General features: G+C 46.3%; 1 protein-coding gene across 3 annotated transcripts in view; it reads right to left on the bottom strand.

Annotated features, from left to right (window-relative positions):
* LOC148034443 (uncharacterized) overlaps nucleotides 1–19,502 on the bottom strand; it is a 355,106-nt gene that overhangs the window by 309,918 nt on the left and 25,686 nt on the right. For all 3 annotated transcript variants that reach the window (XM_087679378.1, XM_087679379.1, XM_087679380.1), the window contains exons 2-6: nucleotides 16,689–16,794; nucleotides 16,451–16,561; nucleotides 16,236–16,358; nucleotides 11,607–11,663; nucleotides 11,413–11,529 (exon numbers count right to left, since the gene is read on the bottom strand). In XM_087679378.1, coding sequence (XP_087535504.1) covers nucleotides 11,413–11,529; nucleotides 11,607–11,663; nucleotides 16,236–16,358; nucleotides 16,451–16,561; nucleotides 16,689–16,733 — 453 coding nt within the window. In that variant the 5' untranslated portion in view covers nucleotides 16,734–16,794. The remainder of the gene's footprint in view (nucleotides 1–11,412; nucleotides 11,530–11,606; nucleotides 11,664–16,235; nucleotides 16,359–16,450; nucleotides 16,562–16,688; nucleotides 16,795–19,502) is intronic.

Below are 19,502 nucleotides of genomic sequence, written 5' to 3'. Positions count from 1 at the left end.
ATGCGAAGGCCGGACGCCTTACCAAAGAGGCCCCAAACATCCAATGCTCTTCGAAGGTTATCCCTGTCCGCGCACAAAATCATAAAAGTATCATCCGCCAGGGATTGGCTAATGAAATGCTGACCTGTAGGAAGCGACAGTCCCGCCAACTGAGAAGAGGCTGCCATATGAGATAACATCGAAAGAACTGGATGTGTGGCAAGGGCAAAAAATAGAGGGCTCAAAGGGCACCCTTGTCTGACAGAGCGGGCAAGGACAAATGGCTCAGTAACACCTCCATTCAGCATGACCCGCGAAGACGCTGCAGCGCTAATAGTGTATATGAGACTAGACATCCGCGGACCAAAGCCCATAGCAGACATAAGTTCAGCAACGAAAGACCAGTCTAGATAGTCAAAAGCCTTTTCCAGGTCCAGTTGAATCAGTACGACCTCCTGATTGGAATGCCTGGCATAATCAATTGCCAGTTGAGCATTCAATACATTGTGTAAGATATTTCGGCCCTTAATAAAACCATACTGTAGAGGGTGCACAATGGCGGGGAGATGCTTATGGAGCCGATTCGCCATTACTTTGGAAAAGATTTTGTACATTGAACCCATCAAAGAAATTGGGCGCCACTATGTCAACTTGGATGGCGAAGGAGCTTTTGGAAGCAGCTTAATGAGGCCTTCTTTCCATGAGGGCATGATCCCCGTTTCCCACACCTGCTGGAACAAAGCCTGCAAAGGTTTCACCAGTTGGGTAGCAAAAGCTTCAAAGAACTCATTAGTGAGACCATCCCAACCCGGGCTTTTATCCTTAGGCAAGTGTAACAAGACATCCATAACCTCTGCCTCACAAATATCGGACTCCATAGTAGTTAGCATGTCCTACGGAAGCTGATTGCGGACCAGGTCATAAAAAGCCGAACGGGCCTGAGTAATTTGGGCCGAAGGTGGAGAGGTGGAACCGAGAAGGTCACGAAAATAATTCCTGCACATATGCACAATAGTCTGCGGATCCAGGATAAGGTGGCCTTCTGCATCCTCGAGTCTGGTCATATTTTCTCGAGCAGGAGAGGCATGGAGAGCTCGAAAGAACTTATGGGTCTGACATGCACTATCTTGCAAAGTTTCCGTCAGATGTTGCAGTTTGGCCTGCTGATATGATTTTAACTGGAATGCTTTAATAAGATCAGCCACCCGCATGTCCAGTGCAAGCAGAAATGCATCATCCGGAGTGTCGACCAGCAGAGAACGAACCAAAGCCAGCAGATCCTCTGCTGCCTTGCGACGCTGCCGACAAAGAGAGGCATGATAAATCCCATACTGCCGAGCAACCCGTTGCACATTAGAGAGCAATCTTTCAAAAGACGCAGTGCCCTGGGAAGAGACGTCCAAGGCGAATCTGTCAATCAATCGCTGCATATAGCCCTGAAAGAGTGCATGCTTCAGGTAAGATGAGTTGAAGCGCAAAGGGAGTCGGTCCAGAAATCGCTTGAAAGGTGCAATGGGTTGTGCAAGCAGCTCAAGCTGCAGAGGGAAATGGTCTGACAAAGCATATTGCTGCAACACTTTGATGTCGAGCATCTCGGGAAGAAAATCATCATTCTGCACGATATACATACGATCCAGTCGCGACCATGTTGTTGCATACTGAGCCGAATGGAAAGTAAACCCTGTAGAAGACGGGTGTAGCCAGGACCAGAGATCTTGCTTGAGAACAGCAAGAGCCAACTCATGCCACATACGACTTTCGGGCGCGTCCATTACCGAATGCTCCGATGTGGACTGGGAAGAATCCACACACATATTAAAATCCCCCATGAAGAAGCCTCGTCTGCCAAGTGACAAGGAGGTCTGCAAAGTCTGCCAAAGCTCCCGACGAGATAACGAATCATTCGGAGCATAGAGGCCAAGTAACCATAAGATTTCCCCTTCGAATAAAATTTCAATCACCAAAAAGCGGCCATGAACATCATTTTTAATAAGCATAGGCTGATATTTATCATGTACAATCATGAGCACTCCGGAATAATGCATAGCCTGTGTCCCTGCATAGAACAGTCGAAAGCCATTACAATCCACTACTTTTCCGGCTTCACCGTGACTCTTGTGCTCAACAGCGCACAGGACATCCCAATGATTTTCATGCAATACCGTCCACATGGCATGTTGCTTGTGGCGAGAACAAATGCCTCGCACATTCCACGTGGCTATTTTCATGTGTAGTTAAAACCAAATCAGGTACGAGGCACAGCTTGCCTCGATTTGACTTTGTCAGCAAGAATATCCAGGACTCCCTCGTCCAAGAAATCCGCCAACACAGCAAAAGAGTTCTGAGGACCAGATTTGGAAGTAGACGGCATATCTGCTGGCTTGGGGTTGAAACGGGGGTAACGACGGTCCCACGGGGTAATGACATTACCTCTGTTATCAAATGCCAGCTTAGCAGGGGGACCCTTTGGACGGTCTGAATACATTTTTCTGGCGGACTGATGACGGGGGGCAGAGGAAACCATAGCAGGAGCAGCGCGCTCGGAAGACAACATTTCCTTCCTGCGCATATATGTACGCATGGAATCTTGTGAGGGAGTAGGCACAGTATTTTCCATGCCAGCGACAACCCTGTTGCCTTTTTTTGCACGTACTTCCACCCAATCAGTGGCGCGGGAATCCAGACCCGAAACCTGTTGTTTACCTTTGACCAGAACTTGGGACTGGTGGATAGCATCCAGCGACGGGGCATCACACACCATATCTTCCATGGGCGGCGCAGCATGGCCAACATCGGAGGTATGTTGCTGTTCCGGGCATTCAGCCATGAAATGCCCCAACTGTCCACAGGAAAAGCAATGCCCTGCAAAATTGCCCCATTTCAATCGAAAGTGCAACGGATGCATGCCCGAGCAGTTGAGGCGCAACCAAGCAGGCCTTTTTCTTGCAGTGTCCCATAGCATACACAAGCAGTTGCGATTCACTGTCCGGAGACTAGGAGGGACGAGAACAGTGCCCACCGCGGCCATAGCATCCTTCAACAGTGGCCAATAAACCGTCGGGCAATTTTCCACTTCGACCCACACAGGGCATTCACGTTGCAGCAGACGCTGAAAATCTGCCATTGGGCGCCATGGAACCACATGAACCAACCGGCGTTCAAAAAATAAAGGCAGTTTAGACAGGAGAGCAGCACGATGCGTCTCTGATTTTAACAGAACCTCAAAAAACCCCCGGGAGCCAACAAAAATCTCTTCAACACATTCCCCTTGTAGCAGACTGTGCAGCCACTGGCGAATACGGGAAAGCAGCGGGATTCGACCAGTGAAGAAGAGTATCACAGCGCGATCATAAAATACTGAAAAGGAGCGCAGGACAGTTTTTGGGTCAACGGTGGCGTCCAGAACATCGTCAGACGCTGAGTCGGAAAAGGCTTCCTAATTATGTTGAACGTAATCGCCAAGCAACGTGTTGGCAAATTCCAGTAAATGCTCCCAGTCAACATCCTGGGAGTCCGCAGGATCCGAAGCAACCTGAGCATAGGAACGATCCTGAGAAACACCTATCTCTTCCGGAGTATGCTTGGTACGTTTACCCGCAGGCTGAATGTCGGGACCAGGGAGCATCTCTTCGTTGCACGGAACCATGTCCTCAGGTTCCTCGGCATCAGAATCTGGGCCAAGTGCTGCCACTGTTTGGTCTATGAAATCCAGATCCAAACCACCCATCGTATGACAATTTAATCTTGAAGGAGGACTGACCCTGTCTTTCTCCCGCTCTCTCTCTCGCCCGCTGGTCTGTACAGATGCGCTGTCCAGGGGTGTACTCTGCAAAGACAGCTAATAAAAGCTGAGCTGTACAAGGAAGAAGGCTGGCAGGCAACGGAAGGGCTGAACCGTCAGCCATAGACTCGCTGCGAAGCAGGGGCGACAGGAGTTCTGACACGCAGCCGAGGGCGACGGGGCCTGCAAACGGGGCCTGCAGACGAAGGCGACGGGGCGCAGGCGGCGGGGCCTGCAGACGAGTATTTCTTCTCTCTCTCTCTCTTTTTTTTTTTTCGTAAAAGGTAATTGTATTAATTACGAAGAAAGTACAAGATTACATGATTACACGAGTACAAGAGGCACGAGGGCCATAAGCCAACGTGTGGGAAATCCCCGGACTAGGGTACTAAAAAGTTACACCAATCATGGCAAGGACCCAGAGGCAATTGCCAAATGCCAGGAATACAAATCCTCCCGAGGGAGCAAGTCAGAGTGCCTGATGAGATCTAGCTGCCAATGCAAGAGCCCTTTAAGCCTTGCAATATGTCGCGGTACATTAGAAGCCGAATCAAAGAGAAAAGCATTTCGGGTGGTCCAAATGTGCCAACATCCCCAGTATCTAAAAAAATGGAATAAGATCTTCATATGTAACGGTGGTGGTGTGGGATACTTCGGGCGCACAAAAACCCAATCGAAGGGAGTCAGTGGAGACCCCACCACCGCGTGCCAGATTCGTGACAAGAGTGACCAGATATTCTTGGCGAGCGGGCAAGAAAGAAAACGATGTCGGGCCGATTCCGCCGAAGTGGTGCAGAAGAAGCAAGTGCCATTCGAGATTCGACGCTTGGAAAGGGCCGAGGCAAGAGGAAGACCACCAATCATTACCCGCCACAGAAAGACCTTGCATTTGAAAGGTGTCGTGTTCTGCCATCCCTCCATCAGCGTTGCCTGCCACCATGACAGTGATTTCCACAGGCCCCAAACAACATTAACTTTCACGCCCAACCATTGGTGATCTTTAATGAGAAGATGATACACCTGATTAGTAGAGGCCTTTTCCAGACTCAACCGGCCTGCAAGGTCCCAGTCCTGCCAAGGGCGATCCATAGCCAGGGCAGGAAAGGGTTGCCTACCCTGAAGTTCCGAGGAAAGCTTCCCCCATAAATCACGGTATCCGCGCGGGATCCTGAAAAGTCTCCTAGCAGTCCGAAACGATGCAAAGACATTGCGAGAAGAAAGGGTAGCATCCGCAATAGAAGTCACACCCAAACGGGCCATGCGGTTAAATCTTGGTCTAAGCTGATGTTTATCTTCCCATGGAAGTAATCTGGACACTGCCAACAATTCCAGCTGAAAAGAATTAGTCTGCACGCGGTCCCCCACAGGATGCCAACGGGCCTTTTGGAGCACCACTTTCCAAGAGCCGACCAAGTGCAGTAACAAAGAGGAAGAGGGACTGGAAAATCGAGAGTCAGCATTAAGGACATGCCACCATGAGGCCCGAAGCCGTGTGTTACCCTGGCGGAGGCCGCTGTCCTCAAGAAAATAACGGGCTATGATGGTCCACGGGTGATGATCCACACACATGGCACGAAACAGAGACCAATGGAGAGCCAGCATATGAGTTTCTGCATCCAAAATAGCTCCACCACCCATGCGCTTAGGGGTACATGCGTGCGACCATGAAATCCAGGAAATACCTGCCTGCAGTGAATCTTTCTTCCATAGTATGAAACGAATGGGATGAGTGAGAGCCTTCAAAGTAGTGGGCGTCCATGGCAGTAATGGCAGGAAATACGTCAGCATTGGTAGCATAATTATCTGAGCCACTTTGAGGCGGACATGGAACGGCCAGGCTTGCGACTTCCAATACATAAACTTCGCGGCCAGTTTGTGTGAAATCCACTCCAGCAGGTCCTTTGGCCGGACATCCACCCCCAATGGGTATCCAAGATGCCTGACAATTGAGCCACGGGAAACCACCTGGCCCTGCCAGCCTAATGACTCTAAATCAGGCTCCGTGCAACTGAGAATGGCTGACTTGAAGGCATTGATGCGAAGACCAGAAGCTTGACCAGAGAGCGTCCAAACATCTAATGCCTTGCGAATGTTATCCCTGTCCGCCTGCAAAATCATAAAGGAGTCATCAGCCAAGGATTGGCTAATGAAGTGCTGCCCCAAAGGAAGAGATAACCCTGCCAGCTGGGCAGAAGCCGCCATGGAGGATAACATTGAAAGGACCGGGTGAGTCGCCAAGGCAAAGAAGAGAGGACTCAAAGGGCAGCCTTGTCTGAGCGAGCGTGCAAGGAGAAATGGCTCTGTGACCCCACCATTAAGCATAACTCTTGAAGAAGCCTCAGTACTAATGGTGTAGATCAATCGGGACATGCGGATCCGAAAGCCCATAGCAGACATAAGCTCTGCAAGGAAAGACCAGTCCACAGAGACAAACGCCTTTTCCAGGTCCAGTAGAATCAAGACCACTTGCTAATTGGAGTGCCTCGCATAATCAATAGCCATTTGCACATTCAAGATATTGTGCAAAATGTTGCGTCCCTTAATGAAACCATATTGGAGGGGGTGCACAAGAGCTGGAAGGTGCTTGTGAAGCCGATTTGCCAGCACTTTGGAAAAGATTTTATACATCACGCCCATCAACGAAATTGGTCTCCAGTGTTGCAGCTTTGACGGCGAAGGGACCTTGGGGATCAGTTTGATGAGGCCTTCTTTCCATGAAGAAGGCATGACCCCTGTTTCCCAAACCTGCTGGAACATGACCACCAAAGGCTTCACCAACTGCGTGGCTGAGTGCTCAAAAAATTCATTAGTGAGACCATCCCAACCAGGACTTTTATCCTTAGGCAGGTGCAACAACACATCCATAACCTCCTCTTCGCAAATATCCACCTCCAAAGAGGCTTGCATATCAAGCGGAACCTGCTGGTGGACCAGCTGATAGAAGACCGAGCGGGCATGCGTAACCTGGCTAGACGGCAAGGATGAAGAACCAAAAAGATCCATAAAATAATTTCTGCACATATTGATAATGGTCTGCGGATCAGTGACCATGCGACCTTCCGAGTCCTGAAGTCGAGTCATATTTTCACGAGCCGGAGAAGCATGCAAGGCGCGAAAGAACTTATGAGACTGGCAGGCATTATCTTGCAATGTGTCAGTCAAGTTATGCAGCTTGGCCTGCTGATAAGATTTCAAGCTAAAGACTTGAATAAGATGGGCCAAACGCCGCTCCAGTGACAGCAGAAAATCATCATCTGGGGAATCCAGGAGCAAGGAACGGACCAAGGCCAATAAGTCCTCTGCTGCAAGTCGACGGCGGCGACAAAGAGAGGCAGTGTGAATCCCATACTGCCGAGCAACCCGCTGCACATTAGAGAGCAGGCGTGCAAACGAAGCCAAGCCCTCAGAGGCGAAGTCCAATAAGAACCTCTCAATCAGTTGCTGCATATAATCCTGAAAAATTGGATGCTTCAAATAAGAGGAGTTGAAGCGTAAAGGGAGCTTATCCAGGAACTGCATAAAAGGTGCAACAGATTGTGCCCGCATCTCAAGCTGGAGGGGAAAATGATCCGACAACGCATATTGCTGCAAGACCATCTCCAGCATCTCCGGAAGAAAATCATCCCCCTGCATGATATACATTCTGTCCAATCGCGACCAAGTGGTTGCATATTGCGCAGAATGAAAAGTAAAACCTGAAACAGAAGGGTGAAGCCACGACCAAAGATCTTGCTTAAGTATGTGCAAAGCAAAGGAGTTCCACACCCGGCTTTCTGGCGTATCCATTACCGAATGCCCTGAGGTGGACTGCGAAGAGTCAACACACATATTGAAATCTCCCATCAAAAACCCTCTGCGGCCAAGTGCCATGGAGCCCTGCAGAGTCAACCATAGATCCCGTCGGGATGTGGGATCATTGGGAGCATAAAGTCCCAGCAGCCATAAAATCTCACCTTCAAATAGGACTTCGATTACCAGAAAGCGGCCGTGCACATCATTTTTAACAAGAACGGGCTGGTATTTCTCATGAACAATCATCAGCACGCCCGAATAATGCTTAGCATGTGTCCCTGCATAAAACAGACGAAATCCACGACAATCCACAACCTTTCCTGCCTCACCATGACTTTTGTGCTCCACTGCACATACTACATCCCACTGATTTTCATGCAAGACAAACCACATGGTATGCTGCTTATGGCGAGAGCAAATGCCTCGTACGTTCCACGTGGCAATCTTCATATATTTTCAAACAAAGGAAGTCAGAAACGAGGCGCCTGTTGCCTCGATTGCATCTTTTCCGCGAGGGCATCCAGGACACCCTCATCCAGAAAATCAGCCAATACTGCAAATGAATTCGGGCGACCTGCTTTAGAGGTAGAAGGGAAATCCACTACCTTGGGAGCAGGGCGGGGATAACGCCTATCCCAAGGAGTAATCACATTGCCTTTCGCATCAAACGCCAGCTTAGCAGGTGGGCCCTTGGGGCCCTCGGAATAGACTTTCCTTGAAGACGGATTGCGGGGGGCTGACGGGGCCATGGTACGCACAACCTACTGTGGGGTGACCATGTCTTTCCTGCGCGTGTACGTGCGCACGGAATCCGGGGAAACATGAGGCCCAGGATCTGCCAGGCCTGCGTCCAACTTTTTACCTTTTTTTTGTCGTGCCTCAATCCAATCAGAGCTAGGAGAATCCAAAGCTCGGACCTGTTGTTTACCTTTTTCCATGACAGTAGGGGGCTGAAGGGTCTCCTGTGTCTGGGCATCAAGCACCATGTCATCCTTGGGCTGCACAACCTGCGCCTCCTCAGAAGACAGTTGCCGTTCCGGGCATTCAGCTACAAAATGCCCTAATTTACCACATGAAAAGCAGTGTCCGGCAAAATTGCCCCATTTCAGGCGAAAATGCAAAGGATGCATGCCAGCGCAATTGAGGCGAAGCCACGCAGGCCTTTTCCTGGCCGTATCCCATAACATGCATAGACGGTTTCGGTTCATAGCCCTGAGGCTGGGGGGAACCAGCACTGTGCCCACAACCGCCATCGCGTCTTTCAACAATGGCCAATATACCGCTGGACAATTTTCCACTTCCACCCACACCGGGCATTCGCGTTGAAGCAGACGCTGGAAGTCAGCCATAGGGCGCCATGGTACCACATGGACCAAGCGGCGGTCAAAGAATAGTGGCAACTTGGACAGTAGCTCAGCTCGATGCGATTCGGATTTCAACAGCACCTCATAAAAGCCGCGAGGGCCAAGGAAGATCTCCTCAACATACTCCCCTTGCAATAAGTGGTGCATCCACTGGCGAATATGTGAGAGCACTGGGATCCTGCCGGTGAAAAAAAGTATAACTGCACGGTCATAGAACACCGAGAAGGACCGCAAGACTGATGTTGGGTCCACTGTCGCTTCCAGCACATCATCCGCAGCCGCAGCAGAGAAAGTTTCATTATTATGCTGGACATAATCGCCAAGCAGAGTATTGGCAAAGTCCAGCAAATGCTCCCAGGCTATTTCCTGCGAATCCACAGGTTCGGAGGCAACCTGCGCATAGGAACGGTCCTGAGGACCCATTGGCTCGTCTGAAGTGTGCTTAGAGCATTTGCCTGCCGGCGGCAGTTCAGAACCCGGAGGCGGCTCCTCCGTGCATGGCACCATATCCTCCGGCTCCTCGGTATCAGAATCAGGGCCAAGGGCTGCCACCGTCCGGTCGAGAAAATCCATATCCAGGCCAGCCATACCGCTGTCTTCTCTCTTTCGCTCGCTCCCTCACTGCAGCAGCAGGATGCACTGTCTACAGTCTCTGCTCTTCAATAATCTGCTGCCTCCTCGGCACAGATCTGTCCTTGTAAAATGTCTATCTGCCTGTCCCTTCCTCTCTCTCTCTCTCTCTCTCTCTCGCTCTTTGTCTCTCTCTCTTGCTCGCTCCGCAAGTCCCGCAGACCGGCACAATCAGGGAACCACCTGGCTGCAGCAACAGGACTGCAACGGGGCACCTGTGCAGAACAGGAGAGACACGCGCCGGTGAACCCCTGACGAATAGGGCGTGTGAAGGCAGGCGAGCAGCTGAGGGCACAGATCCAGGTGAGTGTGCAACGTCCGAGGGGAGACGTCAAGCAGAACTCCTTGCAGTGGGCCACAGTCGCACAGCAGAGGGCGAGCGGGTTTGGACCTGATGGCCACGGCAGAGGACGGATGCGACGGCAGGAAAAGAGGCAGGGACGATGCAGACCTGTGAAGTGCGGGTGTCGTCGGCGGGTGGGTCTTCAGGCGCGCGGGCAGGTCGTCAAGCCGTCAGGCGGCAGGCATCAGGCAGGTCGTCAGGCGGCGCGCAGGCAGGTCGTCAGGCAGGTCGTCAAGTCGTCGCGCGGGCAGTCAGGCGTCAGGCGGCAGTCATCAGGGAGGTCGTCAGGCGGCGCGCAGGTCTAGGCGCCGACAGGTAGCATTCTACTCTCTCTCTCTCTCTCTCTCTCTCTCTCTCTCTCTCTCTCTCTCTCTAGAGTACAAGTGCCTGGAGGTACAACAAACTCAGTGTCTAGCACGGTTGGTGTAAAGCAAGGTCACAATGACAACCACAACCCTCCAAATATCAAACACAATAACAAACTCAGTGTCTAGCACGTCATGGCAAAGACCCAATCAAAAGGCCACAATGACAACCACAACCTCCAAATATCAAACAAAGGGGACCAGATCTTCCAGGGCAAAGGACATGAAAGAAATTGGTGGTAAGCAGATTCCACATCAGTGAGACAAAAAAAGTGACTACCATTGGAGATTCAGCGTTTTGAAAGGGCCGAGGCAAAAGGAAGCCACAACCAATATCCTATCTTGTTGAGCCAACCCTTCATAACAATCATTTTCCACCAAACCTGAGAATTATGCAAATCCCAAACAGCACTAGCCTTAGTGACCAGCCAATGGTGGTCCTTAATCATAAGGTGATACAGGTTAGCTGAAGCCTTTTCAAGATCAAGCAATCCAACAAGATCCCAATCTTGCCATGGGCGATCAGAATCAAGCGCAAGGAAGGCCTCCCTAGGCTGCAATAAGATCAAAACCTGGTCCCACAAATCCCGATATCCTGGAGTTTCCATCTCCCCTTTGGCACTTTTTACATCACAATTCTACAAAGCAGTCAGCCAAGGAATGCTAATATATTTTGCATCTGTTAATTTTAAATAATAAAGAGTTTTACAAGTCACGCATTCTCTGGCTCACAATGAAACAAAGAGTCTACTAAGTTTGCTCATGAGAGACCAGCTAAACATTTCATAACAAAGGCTTATCCAGTTGCAATTACAATCAGATGAAATAAACCATTGTAATCCTCTTTAGCACAAGTTCATTTCTCAAATTTGTTGATGATTTTACTGTATGTGGCTCACTACATGCAACATTAACGCAGAAAGTGTGTCACTACATACCGCAGTGCAAAAAGAGAGACAGTTGAACAGTATAACAGTAACATCAGTCCAAAAAGGAAATAGACCAAATCTTACAGGTAGAAAGTTTCACACTGCTTGTGACGCATGTATCATGATAGTCTTATATACAAAATGGAACTGTAAGTAAAATTTAAAACTCAGAAAAGGAAGATGTATTGTATGCATATTTATTTTTAAGGAGAAGAAAAGATGCCTGTACTTTCATGGGAAGCTTCGGAACCAGCACACAAAGGACCTCAATCCACTCTTGCAATACTTCTAAAATCTGGTTCAGATTGACCATCCGCAATGTCATTGGCAACAGCCACATCGCCATCTGATCAACCAAGACTTTAATTACCAAGAGTTTATGATGAGAATATTCAAAGCCTAAAACCACATTAGACTACGTACATCTTTTGGCAAATCTGGATCCTGCATTATCAAGGCAAAAGCTTTCCCAGCTGAAACCTGCACAGAGGGAGCTGATTTGGAAATCAAATGACTGTTCGGTTGAGAAATCAGTATCTTCTAGTATTATTGATGTGCAGGGTGTAAGGATCAATGTGAGACTCAAAAAGACTTTGCACACAGACTACAAGTAATCATCGTAGGACTGAGCTGAAAATTGGACTGTCTGACTTGAGGTTCATGAAGAAAAATAAATCCAGCAAACAGGCCATCATCACACACTTCCAAGGGTGCCCTACCTGCAACATCAGCAAGGAAGACATTCACCATGCTTTGATGACCGATGAGGGCTATGCTGAGATGACACACAGCTCCCTACTTAAGCCAATTTCTCCCATGAGTCTTGTTTTCCCCTAGCACTCTTGTACTCTCTCATGAGATATATGTAGATATACCTTGATGTACCTTGCTATTAGCTATCATGATCATACATCTATAGTAGTCTAGCATGCTTTTATCAGTTTTTATCCCTTTAGCTCTTGCTTACATGGCATTGTATTTGTTGGTTCTCATAGGCTACTCTAGGCACATTACCACATCAGCAGCACTCGCACATTTGACCATACACCAATTCAACAATCATATATCCTATAACAGCACACTGAGTTATTCTGTTAGCCTACAAAGCATAAGGGAGCAATCGTGGCCAGTCTTTTACCTTCTCTCCACATGACTTTGCCAATGCCTTCACGATAGGTGGATGGCCTCTTTCACTTTTGCAATTTCCTTCAAGGTTATAAGCCAGTCAAAGAGATCATGGGCTTCATCTACATCCAGTTCACCCCTATCTGCTGTAATTTTTCTCACACAGCCATACCGACAAAAGTTCTCTTCTAACAGAAAAGTACACACTGCATTTGTTGTCTTAGTACGTAGAGCTCTCCCTTCCACTTGATTAGTCAATTCTTCATGGGTAAGTACGAGATATCTCAACAGATCAAGCAACCGCACTCTAGCACATGGCCCTCATCTTCATGCGAGCGTGGGTCCAAACCTCCTAACCAACAACAAATATATCAAAAATAAAGGCATTGCAAGTGATCCAAATATGCCAACAACCCCAAAATCTAAGAGAGTGTGAGAGAATCTTTATACGGGGTTGCACCAAACCATGATATTTAGCCTTTCCAAAGACCCAACCAAATGGACACATTCTAGTCCCCACCACAAAATGCCAAATGTCAAAAGGAGGATCCAAATTTTCCAAGCAAAAGGACAAGAGATGAAACTATGATGGGGAGACTCAATTGTAATGGTACAAAGGAAACAATTTCCATTGGAAATGCCCCTATGATGAAGAGCCAATGCAAGGGGAAGACCACCCACAAACATCCTCCCAATGAATACCTTACATATGAATGGCATCTTGTTGAGCCATCCCTCCATCACTATCATTTTCCACCAAACTTTATATTTGTGCAATCCCCAAAGTACATTAGCTTTGGTGCTCAAACATGGGCAATCCTTGATGATGAGATGTTAAATCTAATTAACCAAAGAAGTAGAGACTCACACGCCGTGCAAGGTCCCAATCCTGTCAAAGGGAAAATCAAAATCTAGGACAGGAAAGGGTTGGTAGTCCTCCAAAAGGCGGGAAACCTCGCCCCAAAGATCATGGTGCCCACAATGGACCTGAAAGACCCATTTGATGGTGCAAAAAGACATTAGTGTATCTAGAGATAAGAGAATGGCATCAACCATCGAGACTAATCCAAGGCAAGCCATGTGATTAACCATCCTCTAATTTGTCTTCCCAAGAAAGCAAACACAACACAAGAATTTCCATTTGCAATGAATTGGCAGCCAATCTATCCTCTACAAGATGCCATCTGACCTTTACAAAGCACCATTTTCCACAAGCACACCAAGTGATCAAGAAGAACTGAAACAGATATAGGGAACTGAACCTCAGCATTAAGAATATGCCACCACAAATCCTGATCTTCATATTACCATACCAAGACCCCAATCCTCAATAACAAAACAGGCAATAACAGTCCAAGGTTGTTGACTAGCACACATGGCCCACAAGAGAGATCAACAAAGGGCTGCTATATGTGTTTGGACATCCAAAACAGCCCCACCCCCCATGGACTTCGGTGTACAAACATGACTCCAAGATATACAAGCATGTATAGAATCTTTCTTCCGCAACATAAAATGGAAGCACTTGGTGAGATCCTTCAAAGCAACAATAGTCCAAGGTAGCAATGGCAAAAAGTAAGTGAGCATGGGTAGCACAATGGTCTACACCACTTTAAGGCACACATGAAATGGCCATGCTTGGGATTTCCGATAAATAAACTTGGCTTCCAACTTTTGTGATATCCATCTCAGCAAGAGTTTTGGACGCACATCAACACCTGAGGGATAGCCAAGATGCCTTACAATGTCTCCTTATGGAACAATCACACATTGCCACCCCAAATTTGGCAAATATGAGGTAGTAGAAGCAATAAGGGAGGGTTTAGCAACATTAATACAGAGACCCAACTCATATCCAAACAATTCCCAAACATCCAAAGATTTGTGAAGCTTAGAAGCATCAACTTCCAGAACCATGAATGTATCATCAACCAAGGCCTAACCAATAAAATATTGGCACGAAGGGAGAGATAAACTAGCCAATTGTCCCTAATCAGCAAGATGCAATACCATAAAAAGAGCGGCGTAAGTAGCAAGCACAAAAAGGAGAGGGCTTACAAGGAAGCCTTGTTGAACCAAGTGTGGAAAAGTAGACGAATCAAAGCTAGGATATCCTCCACAACATGCAAACGCTGCCTAGTAAGCGAAGCATGGTAGATCCCATATTGCCTTGACACCGTCTGCACCTTGAGGAGCAATCTTTCAAATGAGGCCAAGCCTTCCCATGAAAAATTACATAAAAACCTTTCCAATAGATAGCTCATGTATCCCTTGCAAACAACATGACTTAAAAAAGAAGAATTAAAGTGCAAGGGCAGCCTACCGAAGAGACCCACGAAAGCATACACAAACTGTCTAATTATATCAAGCTATAAAGGAAAGTAATCTAATAAGACATTGCTGCAACATGCACATTTTTTTATTTCCAGTAAAAAGGGATCCTTGTGCATAGCATAGATAGATACAGTCCAGAGACTGCGTGGCCAAGTACTGGGCTGAGTGAAATGTAAACCCTGAAGCCGATGGAGAAAGCCATGAACAAAGATCCTCTTTGAGAACATCCATTGCAAAAGCATTCCAGGCCCGACTTTTCGGGGCATCCATCAAAGAGTGCTCCGAAGTAGACTAGGACAGGTCAATACACATGTTAAAATTGCCCATAAGTAAATCCGGTCTACCCAAAGACAGAATCATGAAGCCAGTTCCACACGGCTTGACAGTGCAACAAGGCACTAAGTCCATACAAGCCAACTCGCCATAAAACCTCCCCTTCAAAAACAATTTCAACTACTAGAAAGGATCCATGGATAAGTACTGGCTGAAATTTCTCATGCACCACCACAAGGACACCCGAGTAGTGCATTGCCTTGTTACCAGCATAAAAAAAACAAAAACCATGGCAATCCACAATACGACCAACATCATCATGATTGTGTGCTGTTCAATTTCAACCACTAAAAAGCACCCATGGACATCATTCTTGATAAGTACTGGCTGAAATTTCTCGTGCAACACCATAAGGACACCCGAGTAGTGTGTTGCCTTGTTACCAACATAAAAAAGACAAGAATTATGGTAGTCCAAAATACAACCAGCATCATCATGATTGTTGTGCTCAATAGCACACAACACATCCCAACTGTTCTCATGCAAATATGCCACATGTCATGCTGCTTATTGTGGAAACAGATCCCCCAAACATTCCAAGTAGCAATCTGCATATCCGAGATCAAAAGCAAGGATGAGGCTGCTCACCCCTCACTTGAATTTTCTTTGCCAATACCTCAACAATCCCATAATCCAAGAAATCCACCAAAACTGCAAAAGCATTCTACCCTGAACAAGCAGACTTCGAAGAAGAAGAATTAATTCCATTCATCAAGGACAAATGAGGGTATCTACAATCCCACAGGGGATCACCTTGACCATACCATCAAAAGCAAGGCATGCCAATGGGTCCCTATGATGATCAGTAGACATAGTAGCAGCTCCCACTCTACTCAAAGCAGGGGGAGGAGCATTCTAAGGAATTCTATCAGAAGGAGATGTACCCTTCCTTTGCATGTCTGTGTGTAAGCAATCCTAGGGACTGGAGTACTGAGTTCGGGATGACCAACCATAACCATTTTGGTCTTTTTTGAACAAACCTCTATCCAACCAGATGATGCCTAATCGCATGACTGCATTAGTTGTTCAAATCTAAGAAATAGGGTAATTAAAACCTGAGGGATTAAACTCTAACATTATCCACTGATTTATGAAACCATAGGAAAAGGTAGTTCATCATTGCCTTTTCTTCCAAGATACGCAGGACTTCTGACTCAAAACTATTAAGCAATCCTTTGAATTCACACATACTCATAGAAGACAAATATCTGCTTTGGCTGAAGTGCAAAACTACAAGCTTGCTTTAAACGAAAAAAGTACCTGAATATGAGGATTGAAATGTTCGATAGAAAATGCAAGAGCCGGGAATAGTGTGTCATAGGCTGTCGCTCCATAATCGTGAAATATTGTGGGAAGCCTTTCAAAAGCACAACTCTGCTGGAGCTGTAATATGAGTCAAAAGTCAATTTCCACATTCACCTAGGTAGTTACAGGACTCCAACAGTTGACCTTCAAAAAGATGAGGTCTGTTTCACCTGATGAGCATTGGCAGAAAGGAATAGCTGGGTTCGTTGAAGATCACTCAGATTTTCATCTACTGTAAGACGCTCGATATCCTCTCGAGTTAAACCTGAATCTTTTCGATGCTGTTTAAAGCCCAACAAAGAAATCAGAATCGATGAATTACTGTTTGATTCAAATCACTCAAAATAGTATTAGCAAGTACACATCATTATCTACTGTAAAATTGAGTTTTGGAATTGGCCATCTGACCTCTTCTTTCAAATCTTCAAACATACCACCTTCCAAAAGTCCCATTATTCTTTTACCACAAGCACCACCCTATATCCATTTGTGTGAAACACCATGTATTGAGGCTCTGCAAAAAAATTTATGTTGTCATTTGAACATCTGTGGTAGGAGGAAAATGTAAAAGATCAAGAAGACCCAATTCTTCATTTACGAAGCCAACAGTAGAGGCAATGTACATAAAATAGCTTTGCGCCATAACCCTACATTCAAATTTCTTTTTAAAAACCTCATATAACATAGAAACAACACTTTAGAGGAGATTGGATGATAGCTTCATACCCTAGAAGATGTCACTCATCCTGTGATTACTAGCACATGGAAGGTTGGCAATTGGCACATGACTTCATTATGGTAGGTTCCCAATAGCTTGTGTCATGTATTGAGAGTCAAACGAGACACAAGGGCACTTTATATAGGAGGTGTGAAGAAGAGCCCTCATGATGGTATTCCGGAATACATTTGAGACTATGATAGAGACTTGGGGGACATAATGAACAAAGGCCCAGAATGTGGATATGAAAATTTTGAAGGGATCCACTCCTTCCTCTTTACTAGTCCATGCTCAAGCATGTGAAGATACACTAGTGTTTGCAAAGAAATCAGAAACTCTATGAACACAGCTAACTGAACTAAAAAATGCAAATAACGAAATGAGAGATCAGTTGAATAAATGCATGAGTATGTTCAATGAACAAACCAAGTATATGAGGTGTGTTATTAAGCAATGTCCAAGGAGCGGAGGGCTGTCCAACAGCCACTATCCCTTGTGGGAGTAGGCTGAGGAAAGCTGGAGGTGTGTCTCGCATTCAGATTGATTGATAACCCAGAAAACCACCAAAGCTCAATGCTGAACCTATTTAGGTTGTGTTGGTAGCGACTATGGCAGCAGAACTAAAAACAGCACTCCATGAAGTATGGAGATATGACCAAGGGTGAGAAAGATTGTGTAGACAACAAAACACAGCAGCTCTTTGACATGAGCGGATACAAAGACAGAAAACATAGTACCTAATGATGACAAAAATCAGGCACAACAGCAAAAAGGTCCAAAACAAAGACATCAAGCGTGTCTAGGAGGCAAGGCAGCAGTTAGTCACCTAACACTAGGAGAGAAAATGATGGCAATACAAAAACTGAGACAATGTTGATGAAGGCTAGAGACAAAAGCTAGTGATAAAGATGATGCTGACAAGGGCTGATAGAAACTGGTGAAGATGTGTAGAAGAGGGATTCTGGATAAAAGAATGGTCCTGCCCATGATCCCCTTCTGCAAAACTTTCTCAACCAATTATCTTACCAAAAACTCTCAAGTACTTTGCGTAAGCTTTATCTAAACAATGTTTTCCGTTGAAGAGTTGAAATTAGACTAACTTTAAATTAGCTTTAGGCTAGATTTAGTATAGCTTAACAGCCCCTCCCATGCCCAAAATGGGATCCTAAGGGAGATAAGAGATAAGCTCTTTGCATCGACACAAAAGGGTCCCCCCCAAAGAGACCAAGGCATGTTGAGATAAGAAATGCATTACAAACTTAAAACATTCAAATTAGCTATTTAAAACAGCCCCAAAACAGTAAATTAAAAACTTTACATTAAATCACCAAATTAGAGAGTATCTATGTCCCATAAGCCAAACCCTAATTTGGAAGGAACTGCTATGAAGATATGCTAGGGTTTACACTGAGGAAACGCAGCATGTATGACCAAGACTAAAACACAAAACTCTCACAGAGACAATCAAAACTCAAACCTTAAACACAAAACACACAATGCAAACGCAAAACTCAAAACTCAAACACAGAGACAAACACAAAGAGAAGAAACTTTGAAGTGAATGAATGCTGTAAATGAATGTAAGAGTGTACATAATGCCCAGGGGCAAAGCAATGGAGTGTCGGAGAGTAACATCCACTAGAGATGGATCCCAAGTGTTGTGACTACCAATCGGAGTGTTGAAGACAAGGAAAACACCAAACGTTGATCACCAAGTAGTCAAAAGACAAACGCCACAGCAAGGATGATGCCTGGAGCAGAGGGCGAGAGCAGAAAGCTGCAAACACAGTTGAAGGATGGCCACCAGCAGAGAGAAGAAGGTCACCAACAGGTAGATGATGGTTGCCAACTATCACTTGGAAGGAGAGAAGGCTGACGCTTGATGACGATGGAGGGCTGCCACCTATCCCATAGTTGATGGAGAGTCGAATTCAAGGAGGCAATTTGTGGGCTTGAGATGGCAAATGGACCAAACGTAGCAGCAAAGTAATAACCTACACAAACAGGATGAAACTCAATGGTGGGTAACCTATCTATTTATAGATGTTAAAGGGTGCCCCAAAAAATTAGGGTTTTGGGGGACAACTGAAACTCTCTCAAACTATGCACCACTTTTGTGTTTTTTAGTAATTAAACATGTTAAATATACTAATCAGCTATAAAGCGTGTTTTAGCTTAGCATCCCCCTCTCATGCCCAAAAAGAAGGGGGGGTGGGGTTTTGGGTTTGTTATTGAGGAAAAGTTAATGTTATGGGTGGCATCCAATTAAGTAACAATGATCTAGATGATTGGAGTAGGGATGGTACACCCACACATCACAAAACATTACAAGCATACCCATCCGCTAAAGGATGTTGATGATGAGGGAAAAGTGATGAAGTATCATGCGAAGAAACATGGTGGTGTAATCCACCAATGGAAATAGCTTAGGATCCGTCCAACGGTGCTTTACACAATGGGATGCATAGTATACTACATGCTGAAAAATGCTCATGCAACAAGTG

The sequence above is a fragment of the Lygodium microphyllum genome, chromosome 6 (assembly GCF_053477565.2).
Source record: "Lygodium microphyllum isolate KBCC chromosome 6, Lygodium_microphyllum_v1.1.10, whole genome shotgun sequence".
NCBI lineage: Eukaryota > Viridiplantae > Streptophyta > Polypodiopsida > Schizaeales > Lygodiaceae > Lygodium > Lygodium microphyllum.
This window is presented reverse-complemented; position numbering and strand designations above follow the sequence as displayed.